General features: G+C 34.4%; 2 protein-coding genes across 6 annotated transcripts; both read left to right on the top strand.

Moving 5' to 3' along the window:
• Positions 1-4,114: 4,114 nt before the first annotated feature.
• LOC112273496 (inositol oxygenase 1) lies at positions 4,115-7,249 on the top strand. The gene is made up of 10 exons (XM_024502387.3): positions 4,115-4,608; positions 4,766-4,850; positions 4,960-5,164; positions 5,432-5,491; positions 5,611-5,663; positions 5,881-6,003; positions 6,137-6,206; positions 6,349-6,427; positions 6,546-6,627; positions 6,780-7,249. Exons 1-10 carry the CDS (start codon positions 4,427-4,429, stop codon positions 6,804-6,806), a joined length of 966 nt encoding a protein of 321 aa, XP_024358155.1. The 5' UTR covers positions 4,115-4,426; the 3' UTR covers positions 6,807-7,249.
• A 167-nt stretch (positions 7,250-7,416) lies between these two features.
• On the top strand, positions 7,417-12,260 carry LOC112273495 (protein DECREASED SIZE EXCLUSION LIMIT 1). 5 transcript variants are annotated; one of them, XM_024502383.3, is made up of 14 exons: positions 7,685-7,923; positions 8,001-8,175; positions 8,485-8,547; positions 8,709-8,777; positions 8,929-8,985; positions 9,203-9,291; positions 9,606-9,673; positions 9,807-9,873; positions 10,193-10,259; positions 10,431-10,513; positions 10,914-11,005; positions 11,235-11,338; positions 11,583-11,646; positions 11,802-12,260. In XM_024502383.3, exons 2-14 carry the CDS (start codon positions 8,060-8,062, stop codon positions 11,919-11,921), a joined length of 1,059 nt encoding a protein of 352 aa, XP_024358151.1. In that variant the 5' UTR covers positions 7,685-7,923; positions 8,001-8,059; the 3' UTR covers positions 11,922-12,260. The 5 variants fall into 5 exon arrangements, with proteins under 5 accessions (XP_024358152.1, XP_024358151.1, XP_090101142.1 ...); XM_090245016.1 differs by having other exon boundaries at positions 9,612-9,673; XM_073529339.2 differs by having other exon boundaries at positions 7,789-7,923; positions 8,029-8,175.
• The last annotated feature ends 2,603 nt before the right edge of the window (positions 12,261-14,863 follow it).

Raw genomic sequence — 14,863 nt, forward strand, 5'->3', positions numbered from 1 at the left:
AATATACTAAAAATAAGAAAAATATCACATTCTCGAATAAAAATTGATAATAATCAAGAATTCAAAATTAAAGAAATCTTGGATCCAAAGTAGTGCAAAAATATGTTGAAATATTTTATATATTATTAAAAATATAATATTAATAAATTCACATAGAAGCTAGTTAAAAATCTTGTAGATATAGTAAAAAAGTTTATGTTTCTTTATTGATGATATCTATTAAAATCAAGTTGAAAAGTCAATGCCAAAAATATTATATATTTATCTAAATTAAAAAAAGTTTGATAGAAGTAAAAAAAAGTAAATAAATTTAATAATATTTTATTAAAAAGCTTCTTAAAAGCTTTATAGATATGGATTTGACTTTATATGTATTTATAGATGATCAATTGGTTAAAAACTTGGTAATAAACGGGCCACATGTTCCACATGTTGGTAACTTATATTTTTGATTTATGCTATTGATATTTGGTTGTGCTATAAAAAAATAAAGATTATAAAAAATCCAATTTATTGAAGGTTATATATTTTTAGATATGATTATCCTAAAATAATAATTAAAGAGAGATCTAATAATATAAAATATTATTAAATTATTATAACTATTTTTTGTTATCTTTATAAAGTTAATTTTATAGTTAATATTTTCAAAAGACAAAATGTAATAATCTATGAAATCTATATGAATAGTCTTAGTTTTTTTTTTTTTAAAAAATATATTATATTTTTTAAAAAAACAAATTATCTAAAAAACAAAATAAGGTTCTTGAATTCAAAAAGGCAAAAGCTTTGTGATTTTAAAGCCCTCTATGTATGTCTATTGTAAAATAAGGTAAGGATTTTAAGAAAAGAATATAACATGCATTAGGTGTTGCAAAAGATTCAAATTCCATGATTGTTATTATAACTGAATTATTTTTATTTTTATTTTTATCTTATTGATCCATTACTTTTATTGGCAATCATATTCTTCATTTTGGAGTTGTATTTCTTCTTTAAATAATGTTGAGTAGTGTGTTTAGGTTTTCTTCAATATAGGTATAATCCTTTTTAATTATGTTAAGACTTTTCTTGCTTGATAAGTGGTTTGAAATGTGTCACATCAATTTGTATAAGTTTTGGTCTTGATAAATAAGTTTCAAAAAACTTAATTTTTTTTATTATGACTTGATTTTTCTTCTTCAATAAAATCTTTGTTTTTAGCACCTTTTAAAGAATTAATTGTTATATGCAATGGCTTGAGCATGAAATTATTTTAATGAGTCTACTTTTAACATTGTTAACAATAAATCTTTGATAAAATCATTTAATAAATATAAAAGTTGATTAATAAGGGTTATATTATCTCAATCCATATCACAATAAAGGCTTTGGAATTTGGCAATAAAATTGATAGTTGATCTTGATTCATATTTTAAAGATAAAAACTTTATTTTTTATTCTTTTTTTTTAATAACTCTTTTTAAATGTGGCCGTAAATGTATCTAAAAATGAATTCAAATGAAATAGTAGTTATAAATCTTCTTCCATCAAATATGCAAACAAACAAAAAAAAATATTTTCAAATAAGGATACATCTATAAACCCAACTTGAATTTTTTTTTTAAGACATTGAAAAGAATGTGATCTTAAATAAAACAAAACTTATTATAAAAATCTTTAAATTTTATATTTTATTCCATAAAGCTTCTTTGGCATATTAATCTTTGCTTCTTTGATATTTGTAGTAGCAAAGTTTTTTAGATTTATTTACAAGATTGATATGTTTAATTCTCATAACTACACGATTTCTTAGCATAAAAATTAGACCTCATTGTTGACTTCTTTCATAGGCATATGAATAATACTTCTATTGGTCACATTAGTAATACATAATGTTTTTATTATAAGAGTGTTGACAAACTTGTGAAGATTTGCAATAGTTGGAAATCCATTCTTACTCCCATTGATAGAAGCTAAAGTGACTATTGCCAAATACATAGAGACTAGAGATTCTTAAGCTAAAACAAGAATAGAAGAAAGACATTGATAAGAGTAAAGAAGGCTTTACTCTTACCTCCATATATATTACTTAATTAAGGATCTATGTGGCAATATTCTATTGATTATTTGAGATGCATTAAACTTGCAAAACATATATTTAACTTACAATGTAAGTTTTGCTCATGTATGTCACATGGCTAACTTGTACTACAAGTAGTCAATATACACAATATGTGGCCAACTTATTGGCCAAGTTTTCAACCTATCAAATACCTACAGATACTTGTAAAATTAAATCCATGTCTACAAAGCTTTTAAAAAGCTTTTCTATAAGATATTATCAAATTTACTCACTTTTAATTCTATCTAACTCTTCTTATCTTCATAATTATTAATGCCAATATTAATGTCCATAATACAAAATACCTTAAAATTATAAAATAAAAATAATTTAGATACATATTAAGCTTTTAGATGTATTATATTGAATATAATTAAGATAATAAAAGTAGCATAATTAATCAAAAGAAAAAACAACAAATTACCTAAAATTGAATCATTACATAATTTTTAAAATATATATATATTTTTTGGTTTAATGGCATACAAGTAGTAAATGTTAACAAGAAATGAAAACTTATTCTACAAAACTATAAAAAATCTTTTAACTTCATTAAATTAAACATTAAAGAACCAAAATGAAATTGAATGTCCAAACCTACTAAATTTAAGTTATATATAGAAAGATGCATGGTTCTTTTTAAAAGCAAGAAAAGAAGTTATCATAAAATAAGCAATCACCAATCAATTAATGGGATCTAACAAAATAAGCAAAAATATTTAAAAATGAAAAATTGTGGCCAATATTTCTACTTGTTGCAAATATTAGATTTTAAAATATAGTTTTATCATGGCTACTTTTTTAATCTAAGCAGAAATTATACCTTATAAGTGTAATTAAATAAACTACCAATGATAGTTAAAGATCTTGTCATTCTTATGCTTCCAAAATATAGTTACTGTCATATATTTTTCCACTTTGCTGTCCCTTGCTGTCAAATTATTCCTATAAACTCACATGTTTGACTACATTTCTGTCCCTTGCTGCCAAATTATTTCTGTGGTCTCACATACAATTGACCATTTTGCTGTCCCTTGCTGCATTGGAGTTGGAAAAGGAATGTTCAGAAGAATGACAAGGGACCAACATCCCCCTATTTTGGACCTGTTTGGAACCATAACAAGCAAGGATTCTGAGAGTATTGTGATGGTCCCTTGACATTGTCACATGCAATTGGACTGCTGTTGCTTATCTTCTAAGTAAGGTTTGGCATGTCACCCTGCAGGAGATAGGCATGATACCTAAATTTGGAGGCTTTTGATTTATTTGCCACATCATCAGCTGGACCTTTCCACTCTGCTCATTCTGAGCCTGTCATCCTTAGCCTGCTGGAAAAGTACCAATCTGATACTGCACTTCACCAAACTCATCAGTGAACAGAATATGCATCTCCCCCCAAAATTTGCCATCAGCCAGCTACTATTTATTGGAAGTTGGAGATTAAAACACAATGTCAGGAATAATTTGGGGTTTTTAAACCCAGCATCAAATTGGAACTTATTTACATTTGTATAAATAATACCTCAGGGCTTTTAACCATGTAGGAATAATCTTCTTTCCAATCTGAGTTCAAGGACAATACATGCATCACAGAGTGAATTGTTGGATGCATGATGATTTTCCAATGAAAAGGTACATTGCCTGTAAAGATATTTACTAAGAGGGGTTCCACAACCTTGTGATGGAGACAGTAAGCTGAAGGAGTCAAGAATGACATCATAGAAGCACCTGCTGCAAGATATTTTACTAAGAGGCGTTCCAATCTTTACTTCAACAAATTCTCAAAAGAACTACCAGGAGAAGGTCTCTGAAAAATATGTAATATGAGAAAGGTGTGGAGGACCAGAGGTGAAGGAAACAGGAGTCAAGGTGGGAAGCAGAGAGACTAGGGACGAGGGTGAGGGCGAGAGGGGATAGAGTTGGGGCAGGAGCGTCACACGGAGGGGGAGGGCGGAATCAAGGTGAAAGAAAAACGGGTTGGCATCATTCATTATTTCTGAGGAGGCCACATCCCTGTTCTCACTGTCAACTGCCCCTTGTTCAATGACCCATCTGTGACTTCGCATCGAAAGCTCAGTTCCAGTCCCGTCTCTCTTAATCCATTCCTCCTCCTCCTCCGTTTCATCCACGTCTCTCTGTGCTCATCGCTTCACGTCCCTCTCCTCTTGCTGTGTGTGCATGGCGTTGCTACCCTTCATCTGACCCTGCGTAGGTGGAGGAGGAGTCTGTAGCTAATCTTCTTTGCTGTTGTTCGGAAAAGGTAGATCGCACTGAAGAAATCGAGGTGGTAGGCGTCGTCCACCACAACCGAGTTGTATCGCAATGGGGCGATTAGTAGTGGACGTAAGGACTCAGGTGGAGGAGACAGACTCGAAGCCCAAGTCCAGTGATGGAGAGGCGCAGTGGCACCAGATGTCCATGCAACTCGTTAGTTGTCCCGAACTTAAAGAATCAGTTGGGCTCTTTCAAATGCCCGAGCACAATGCGTTTGGCCAAGCTTTCAGGTCACCTCTTAGATGATACCACTCTATCGTCACAACTTGAATGAGATAGCATCCTGGAACCGCATCTATAGAATGACTTCTTTCTGTGCAAGGGTATCAATGTAAAGAGACCTGAATTCTCCTTAGCACATTCTTAGAGGTCGCGTTTGTACTTCAGAGCATACGATGCAAAGGATGGGGAGCGTCAAGCATGCGTGGAGGATCTCTATCGCGCTAATCATACTCACCAGACCTACGATTTCGTAAGTGGCGCCAATTCGATTAAATAATATGCCTTATTTTTGAATCCCACATCGAGTGCCATGGGAATGGATTTTCAATCTCATCTGGTGGAATCAAGTACTATTGCAGGGTCAAGCCATGCGGCAGAAGCACCTGCAATTCAACAAAGCGGTCATGAGCATCTGGGATTGTTGCGAGCTTCTGAACGAGTGCGTAGATGACAGCGATCCTGACCTGGAAGAGCCACAAATTCAGCACCTGTTGCAGACTGCAGAAGCAATCCGCCTTGACTACCCCGATGATACCTGGTTCCATCTTGTGGGACTTATTCATGGTAACCTATTACTGTGGACAACTTGAGGGGACTTGAAGAACTTCTCCTTGCAAATCTTTACTAAATGTTGTTTTGCGAAGTATGTTTGTAGAACCCGTGTTCAGATGGAAAATAACGCTCGAAAGAAATAAGTGGTCACCTTGACTCGGCCCTGTTTGTGAAAAATTGTGGAAGGGCCGATTGAATTGGCGGACATCGGTTAAGAATAAGCGCCACAAGGAACGTCGCAGGATGTTTCTAAAGTGTTTGTGTTGGTGGCAATGGCAGATTTGGGCAAAGTGTTGTTGCATCCTTTGTTCGGAGAGGAGCCTCAATATGCAGTTGTTGGTAGACATCATGTTCTGCACCCTCAAACGTACTCATGTTTATCTAGCATTTATGCTTTAATAGGTCTTCCTTTGGAGTGTTAATGCATGATCTTCGTTGTATTGGATTTGTCCTGGCAGGTGACACTTTCCCAGTAGGATGCGCTTTTGATCCCGCCATTGTGCACACCGAGGTACAATATGTTTCGCCCCTTCGTTTTAAACGAGCATCATGTCATGTGCTCAGTAGAGATCACCATTTTAACATACAACTTAGGCAATTGCCTAAATTGTGTGGTGTGTAGGAAGGTTGTTTGGCGTTTGGCATGGCAACCTACTGTATGGTATTCTAGGAACCATGCACTAGAATTCTGGTAGGGTTTGTGATGTTAGTTGGGTGTGACCTTGCAGTTGTTCAAGGACAATCCTGACACGCATAATCCCCAATTTTCTACCAAGTTGGGAATTTACCAAGAAAAGTGCGGGCTTGACAACGTGGTCATGTCCTGGGGCCACGACGAGTACATGTACCAGGTATTACTTCGAGGTCCCCAACACCACCACGTTCTGTCTTCTTGTGTTTGCTCGCGACATTACTAATTTTCATGTCCAACCGGTCTATTTTATTCTATTTTTCACTTTCTTTTCTACAAACCTGATGATACAGGTCATGAAGCACAACAATACAACACTTCCACCGCAAGCGTTGTTTGTTATCCGCTACCACTCCTTTTACGGTGAGAATTTTGTTTTTCCAACTCGAAGCCCGGAAATTTTGAAAATTACTGGCCCCAAATATGTTTGGGTTATGCTGCTGCGACATCTCGTGATTTCAAGTTCCTACCTAACAAGCGATGATGCTTGGGTTCCATTGTGTAGCGCTGCATCAAGCGGGAGCATACAAGCACCTATTGAGTGAGACCGACCACGAGAATCTTCAGTGGCTTGAAAAATTCAAGTAGTTTCAATCCCCTACTGATGTAAAACTCTGCTATGAGTATGAATTTAACTGAATTTCCCTTAGAGCAGTCATGACTCGATACTGATCATTGCCTCGTCATCGAAATGTATTGCAGCAAATTTGATTTGTACTCCAAAAGTAAGGTGCGCGTCGATACTGATGAAGTGTATCCCTACTATCAGTCCCTCATTGACAAGGTACACTAATCGTTGCAATCTTTGACGAATCCATGCATTCACACTATATTTGGCGGAATTGGACGCAAGTTGGGATATAATGAGCACTCGAAGATTGCATGAGTGGAAAACAGGAACTAACAAGGTGCATTCTTTGTGGTTTATGCAAGAAGTATTTTCCCAAGGTACTTCGATGGTGAGCTAAGTGCAGATGAATACATTCAAGCATCTAGGAGAGCTTCATATTTGTGCAACCCTGTTCCAACAATCGTGTACTATACATCTAGGACTGAAGAATCCGAAGTTGAATGATCAAATTGATGTTCCATGTGCTAAATAATACGCTACATTCATGAATCAGCTCTCGTTCGGCATTTAGTATTACAATTACTTCATATTGGTTAACAAATGTCGTATTTGGGTTCTCTCGACTACCTTGCTTGGAATATCTCTTGGGCCACAAGAGAAATGACCTAATCTCTCTGCAAGGTTATCCAATATTTCCAGCACTTACCTTCAAAGAGGTCTATTTGTTCTAGAATCCGGATTGAACCCTAATATTTTCTGAGAGTGCCCTGATTTCTGTGACGTGCAATCCGTATCTACTTTTTATTAATCAATTATTATAAACATTCAATTCTCATATTTGTTGTTAACTGAATATAGTAGGAGGTCAGCAAATCTTCTGCAAAACGCCACTCCGTGTACATAAACATGCTACACTTGTTTCGACATGATTCGCACCACTACATTCACATGAATAAACCCTACAAGCAGTACCAGTAACTGCCGGACGACATCTCTCTAAGAATCGCATAGCATGATGTCAGTTTCTGTGGGACGTTCGCCAGAGTTTTGAATATTTGGTGGACTTTGTAGTTAGCGTAATTATGGTTGGCACACCGACTTCGAAAAGCTTTGGTTCATCCAATGAGACCTGGGTGAGCCAGCACCTGGGCTAACGCACGAATGATGCGGAATCCAGCTAGTGAGAAGAATCCATGTCATTTGAGGACAACCACAAGACTAACGTTACACAAAATGAAAAAAAAACAATTCATCGCTATAAATAGACTTCGAAGAGCTCCATGGATGATTTCATTGTCAATTCTCCGCGGCCATCCTTAGAGAGGTGACGGTGTTAGAGTTGTGACGGAAAGATTTGGCACACGAAAGTTGGGTGGCACATCGTGGTAGACAGAATTGTATTCACATAGTTTTTATTTATCTTCTTGTAATCGTGAGCTATCTTTTGTTGAACGGTTTGCGGAAATTGCATCATAACTGGGGCAGCTGAAAACCCATGTGGCGGTAGAGGTGATTTTCTTATGGATGCTTGTGATTGTAATTCTTAGTATAGTTCGCGCATGATTTTCAAGCACTACTTTATTCAGAACAAACGAAATCCTGTGTGAGGTGAAGGTGGTGGGTGGCTATCGAATGCTGTTCACCTATGGCGCTAGCGACATCAAGACGCCCAGCGCCTGATCCTGTTGCTGTTCTCCGTGCTCATCGAGCTGCTGTCAACGTGCTAGCTTTTCACACACCCTCCGGCGCTCTTCTCTCCGGGTACACACTATCTCCTGTAGCTTATGTAGATTAATTGTCTCTGAATTGTTTTTGATAATCATTCTAAGTCTCAACTCATTTTTAGTTGTGGCTTTTGACGAACGCAAAGTACATGTAACCATATGTGCAAATTTTCCTTTCTTTTTTGATGCTGTGACCTCTATATGTGTTTAGGGTTTATGGTTTAGGTGCTTAGCATTCAGAAGATGCTTTGTTTCTCGATTTACGGGAGAGAAATTCTATGTGTGCAAAACATGCGGCATTTAAATATTTTATTGTGCGAAATAGTTCTCACACGGGTGGATGCAGTGATGCTGATGGAGAATTGAAAATATGGGACCTTGTGAAACATCGACCTGTGTTTTCGTCGAGGTATGGCCTCGAATTTATTTTATTGCATGTTGAGCTAGTACTGCAAACTATTCCACTAGGCGGAACCGTACCAATCTTTGTCTGGGTTATATTGAACCTGCTAATAGCTTTTAAACAATCGTGTCTGGTTTTCTAATTATTTTGTATTTGTGCAAATGTAGAGTTCATACTCCGTCGGCTGGAGTGCTTGGAATTGGTGTCAGCTCAGCATTAAACAACAAGATTATAAGGTCTGAACACGATTTGAATAGCAACCTCAGGACTGAATTGATCACCTGAGCTATTTGCTTTTTAGAGCTTTAATTACGGTTGTAGGTTTTAATATCAATGGTATTTTGTAATTTTCCATATCAAAGTTTCTGTCCTGGATTATGAAAGCAGCCAAGGTCGAGACGGCACCGTGAAGTGCTGGCAGCTGACAGAATCGAGCTTGTCAAGGTATAAGAAGTGATTTCTAGTCCTCCACTTCATGCGTTCTAGACTTTCTAAGAATGTTGTATTCTCCTACTGCGACAAATAGGATAAGAGATTGTAAAAATGACATTAATTTTGGTGTGCGAGTTGTTGCAGAATTGAGAATTGTTTGATAAGATGAAACAGTTCCAGAGATGGTAATCGCTGGGAATTGAACACCGTGTCTTGGTTGAGCTTGCAGACAACCAATCTTGAGTGTAAAGTCAGAATCTTATCATTTCTGCAAACTCGCAGTTGCAAGGCGTTGCACTACAAATGATGAATCTCATGGTAAGAATTTGTGTTTAGATGAACATGAGGACCTACTGGTGTGATCGAAGTGCGTGATATTAACAAGTTGTCATTGAACTCTTGATATTCGTCACACTTTATTTGGAAATCTCTTGTTTAGTTCATCTGCTAGCTCCACACGTTTGATGTGTTAGGAAGTTAGGACTCTTTCCTCTTCAAATAAGGTATATTTGGTACATGGTTATCTGCAGAGCCTAGTTACAGCCACCAATATTGTACGCTGTTCCCAGTTTATATTGTGATTTATATACTTGTTCATTTGTAATTACTATGTAGAAATCGTTTTCAATAAGGTGCAGAGGATACGAGAGGAGCGGCAGGCCAGATTTTGATGGCCATTGCTGGAAATGATACATCTAAAGTAAGGCAGTACTGTCCATGCGCTTCTTCTAACAAACCTTGTCTAACGTTAGTGTTCTCTCGGCATGATATGTGATAATGTGATATTAGATTATTGGGAATTGGTCCATGCCTGATTATTAATGTGAATATAGGTAGAGATCTGGGACATCACTTCTGGTCAAAGGGTGCAGCTCTTGTCGCCGAAAGACTCTTCTGTAGGTGAGACTTCGTTATAGTCGCAACATAGTTGATTATACCATGTTCCACCTCAACCATACTCTAAGAGATGTTTGCAATTTCATTTACATCCAAAGAACACCATAAGACGTGGAATATCCTTAGAGGTCAATTCTTTAGTACGTAGCTTCATGTGAGACTCCTGTAAAAACATTGTTAAAGTTTTTCATTTAAATGTCAACTGGGCATGGCCAAGCCTTGCATTATAAACTTAGGAGATCCGAATTCTGGATCAATGGGCATTTAACATATATGAGGAGGTGATGTACACTACTATCAAGCACATAATTTGTGGGTGCAGGTATGTGTATGTCACTGCACATGATCTTTCAGTCTGGGGAAGGTGACCAGTGTACAGTAGTTGCCGGGTCAGTCTTCATCTTACGCAAGCTTTCATTTGTTCGTTTCATCTTCAACATGCTCAGACATTCTACTTTGGTGAACACTGTTCAGACCGTAAAATACGAGAAGAGTTAAAACATCAAATCAGTACCATAAATTATACTCTACAGTCCTGAGGCATAACTAGCTATATGCAGATATGAAGATGGCAGCATGTTGATGTGGGACACACGGCATCCAGCTGCGCCTTTGCTACAATCTAAGCAACACAAAGAACCTGGTTAGTCTTCAAAAATTTTATTGAAATTCCCGAGCACTGTTCTTTCTGAAGTGATTGTCGTACATTCTTTCTTCATGATCACGAATGGCAGAATTTTGCTGAAATTGAATTTGGTTCCATAACTTGATGCACGAGAAAATTTAATCTTAAGGTTTGTTAGCTATACGATTCTCACAATCCATTCTAATGTCCAGTAGTCGTCGCTGCATGTCATTGAAGTAAAAAATTTCGCCGATCTGAATGAGGCTTGGCAGGTCAGTATTGTTCAGTATTTCTAGATCCTGGCGCTGATTATTAACTTTCGGATCGCGTACAAGAATGAGATGTTGGTTGCATCGTGAATCGGTTACAGTCTGTTAACTTGTATTTCTAATACCCTGCTGTGTGTTCGTAATGACAGTCCTCAGTCTCGTACTGGATGGACCCGGACTAGGAGGTATTTCAGGTTCTGCTGATGGGCAACTTACACTCTTTTCTTTCAATAGTACTGAGGTAATCAAAATAATATTCTAAAGATCACCAGACTTGAGATGTAGTATTTTGTGGAAAAAATAATCTGCAATAAGTACAACTAAATGACATGTTCTTGTTCATACTTTTCTTCTGGTACAGAACATTAATGTGATTTTGTCCAATTTTGTTGTTATTGTTGTTATTGTTATTTGTTTGTTTTTCTTCTTTCTTTATTCTTTTTTGATGCGGTTGCCTCGCACGCAAGCAGAAAGTGTACACTCCAAAGAAGAAGTTCGAAGGGCAAGCAGGAATAGGTGATATTGCACTACGAGGTGATGATAAAATTTTTGCAACTTCTGGTTGGGATCACCGGTAAGACATTGTACCGATTGCTGTATGGAGATCTGAGGTCACGGTCTTGTTATTTCAATGGCTTCAGTATATGGATCGGAAAATGGAATGGAAGAATAGTGAGAAACTGTTGCATGTATGCTGCATCTGTTGTGCTTATATAATCGTGTAGCTTTAGCGTCATTAGCTATCCACTTTCTTCTTGTTTTGAACTTCGCAAGTGTTTCTCTGTTGACAAGGAACCACGGTGTTGTATGTTCAACAGGGTTTCCATTTATGACTACCGACGTCGCAAGCCTCTGGCTTTTCTTAAATATCACAAAGAGATCGTATGTTTTTTCGTTGCCTTTGGCGTAGTCAATTTCATGTGACATGACTTCATGTGGACAAAATGCAACATTTTATGCTCTATAAAATTTCATTGATGTCTTGTCGCATATCTCAATTTTGATTCTTCAAGAGGAGTGGACGGTGTTGGAACCAGGTGAATGGGGTGGCGTTCTCGGAAGACAAAAAATGGTTAGCCTCAGGATCGAAGGATTCAACCGTGGCTTTGTGGTCCTTGTACCCGCCTTCTGAAGGAACTTCAAAATCCGTGGAGTAAAACAGGTTGGTCACGTATTTTGTAATTGTGGAAGCAATCGTTGTAAACATTCCACAAAAATTATTTTTGAAATTGTTGTCTTCGTGTTGTGACACTTGTATCGTAATTCAAATGTGGTAACTTCAATCACATTCTTACGATGGCCGTCTGATGGCAACCTCCAAGTGAGATGACGTTTCATCAGTAGAGAAGACAACGTTTTCGACAGAAAAGTCTTTGGTAATGTTCGGAGTCTATTTTTGAAGGGCTTATATTATGTAATTTATGGTTTATGCATGGGAAATAGGATGTGAGATCAGACACTTACATTTATTGAATAATAGAAGCCTATATTTTGCATTTCGGTTAGTTGGAATCTTTTGAATATTCACTCGTTACAGGTCAAGAATAATAGTGTGATGGTAGAAAAGATCTTATAAACTATGAGAATCATAGTTGGCTACTAATATTATTTTGGGAGTTCTTCGGCATTGATCAGACAGCATTCATCAATTAAGTGATCCTAAATCTCTTTAAACGAACTTTTTGTTCATCATAAAATACTTGATTTTTTAAGTAATCATGTAAAAGATGTAAAACTTACATGTACCACAACAATAATATTTTGTTAAATCCATCCACCTACTTGTTAAATTCACCCACCTACCCTTCGTATAGAGATTCTTAAATTTAATCATTCTTGTACCATCTTTCATCTTCACCATCATAACCATCATTAAAAAACAGATCATTTGCAATCACTTTATATTTTGCAATCAATGAAAATATGGAGTTTTTATTTTTTGTGTTAAGAATCTAAATTTTTTTGTTAAATAAACTATAAATAAAGAATTTAGAAATATGAATTCAATACTTCATCTAAAGTTTTACAAGAAACTTTGGAAAATGGCACAAAGTTGCAAAGAGCTTTAGACTTGACTTTTGGATAAATCTTTGCAAGAAAGAATAAGACTTTAAATTAAAAATAAAGCAATACAAGTTAATAATTCATATTAAAGAATCAATATTAAAAAAAATTATAGTTCGTAAAAAATCTCTTCAATTTAATAGTTTAAAGAGGCTTAAGAGTTTTAACTTAGAAGACACAAAATTATCCAATCAATCACAACTTTATTTTAACTTTAAGACTTCATTAAACATAAGTAAAAAATCATTAAAATTAATAGCAGCCAAAAACAAGAACCTAAAATAAATGAACCAATTTATGTGATAGAAGAAAAAATAAGTTAAAGTAACCATGATGTGCACTAAAGCTCTCAATTGAAAATAGAATTTACTTAGCAACAAACATACAATATGGCAAGCATTTGTTTTGAATCTTAACCAAGATGACACATGAGTGTTGACACTCACTTCCAAGGATTTTTTAAAATTTATTTATAATATATTTTTAATTTTTTAGAATTTTTTAAAGATTTTGGGATTTCTTGTAATTTCTTCAAGGTTTACTTCGAATCTTCTTATTAAATTGTTTAAGGTTTACTTACTTCTTGAAGCTATCAAAGAGTTGCCAAGTAAAGACTAAAATGCCTAATATTTAAGGTGTTTTTTTCCTTCTTAGATTTTTTCTTGTTCTTATTAGAAAACTAATATTTTTACAATATGTATTTAAATTAATATTTAAATTGGTTTAGAAGATAAATACTACATTATTGAAGAGTTGGTAGAAGATCATCCAAACATATTTGATATTACTAACTCCAACCTACCACATTTATAGTAAGACCAAAGTTGATTGGTTTTATAAGCTCATGACTCAAATTCTCTCAATAATGCTTGAAATTTTTCTCTTCTTCATCTTGTATATACATATCTAATACCAAAGGAGATAGAATCTTGTATATATATAAATAAAGCTATCAAGACAATAAAAAATACCATCTTTTCATCTTCAAGGTATCATATAAACATTCTCTATATTTAATTCAAGAGCCAAATATCAATGGCTTCTTTTATAATTTGAATTTAGTTCAAGGTATGCACATACAATAATACTTCATATTACATAAATGGCTAAAAAAATTAATTTTTTTTTTATTACAATTTGAGATTATATAATATTTTAATCTAACATAATAAAAATTAGTTTATTCAAAATCAAAATCTTTCTATATAAGATATAGATTCCATTATATTGCAACTACTTTTGAAATATTTTAAAAAAAGAATAGGATGTAATATTGAATAGGATTGAAGTCTTTTAGTAAAACACAAAGTATTCAACAACCTTTTCAATTAATTTAAAAGTCAAACTTAATTTTGTGAAATTCAATGTGTTACATATTGGTGATGATTAAATCTAATGTTGTTTTATTCTAATACAACTATTGAATTATTATTATATATATATATATATATATATAGATCTTATAGAAAAACTTATTATAAAACATAGTTCTAAATTATCTTAGATAAAAATTAAGAAGATATTAAAATCTATATTTGTTAATACTATCTTTCTATAAAATAGACTTTTACTTACTTTATAGAACCATAAACAAGGCAAATCAAGATGGATTAACAAAAGTAGTGTTATGTTCATCTTTAGATAGAAATAAAAAATAGCAATTGAAAAAAATTACTTAGATAAATCTTAAGTTAACACTCTTAGAAGGCCAATTATGAATTAGGATTAAAATATACCTTGATGTGCAAAACCACCCAACTATTGTAGATGAAGCTATTTTTTGTTAATTAAAGTGTAAGTAAACTTAATAGGATTTTTTTTTAGAATTATTTTAAGGAATTTAAGTAAATACTTTAATTAATTTAAGTGAATATTTTAAGGAATTTAAGTGAATAGGGGTTTTTTTTTTTTAATTCTAAACAATCTTTGAATTTGATTTAAAAAATAAATAAAATTTAGGTTGTTAAAGATTGCCAAAGTGTTTCTAAATACCTTAGGCATTATTTTTTTTAATTACAAATCCAACTTAAGGTAA

The sequence above is a fragment of the Physcomitrium patens genome, chromosome 20 (assembly GCF_059467195.1).
Source record: "Physcomitrium patens ecotype Gransden chromosome 20, ASM5946719v1, whole genome shotgun sequence".
NCBI lineage: Eukaryota > Viridiplantae > Streptophyta > Bryopsida > Funariales > Funariaceae > Physcomitrium > Physcomitrium patens.

Excerpts from the sequence above, each read along its gene's own strand:
- LOC112273496 (XM_024502387.3), top strand. The coding sequence starts at position 4,427 with ATGGGGCGATTAGTAGTGGACGTAAGGACTCAGGTGGAGGAGACAGAC. Across the intron at positions 4,609-4,765 it reads GCGTTTGGCCAAGCTTTCAG|AGCATACGATGCAAAGGATG; the intron begins GTCACCTCTTAG and ends TTTGTACTTCAG. Across the intron at positions 5,165-5,431 it reads TCTTGTGGGACTTATTCATG|ATTTGGGCAAAGTGTTGTTG; the intron begins GTAACCTATTAC and ends TGGCAATGGCAG.
- LOC112273495 (XM_073529338.2), top strand. The coding sequence starts at position 8,060 with ATGGCGCTAGCGACATCAAGACGCCCAGCGCCTGATCCTGTTGCTGTT. Across the intron at positions 8,548-8,708 it reads CGACCTGTGTTTTCGTCGAG|AGTTCATACTCCGTCGGCTG; the intron begins GTATGGCCTCGA and ends GTGCAAATGTAG. Across the intron at positions 11,647-11,801 it reads TTAAATATCACAAAGAGATC|GTGAATGGGGTGGCGTTCTC; the intron begins GTATGTTTTTTC and ends TGTTGGAACCAG.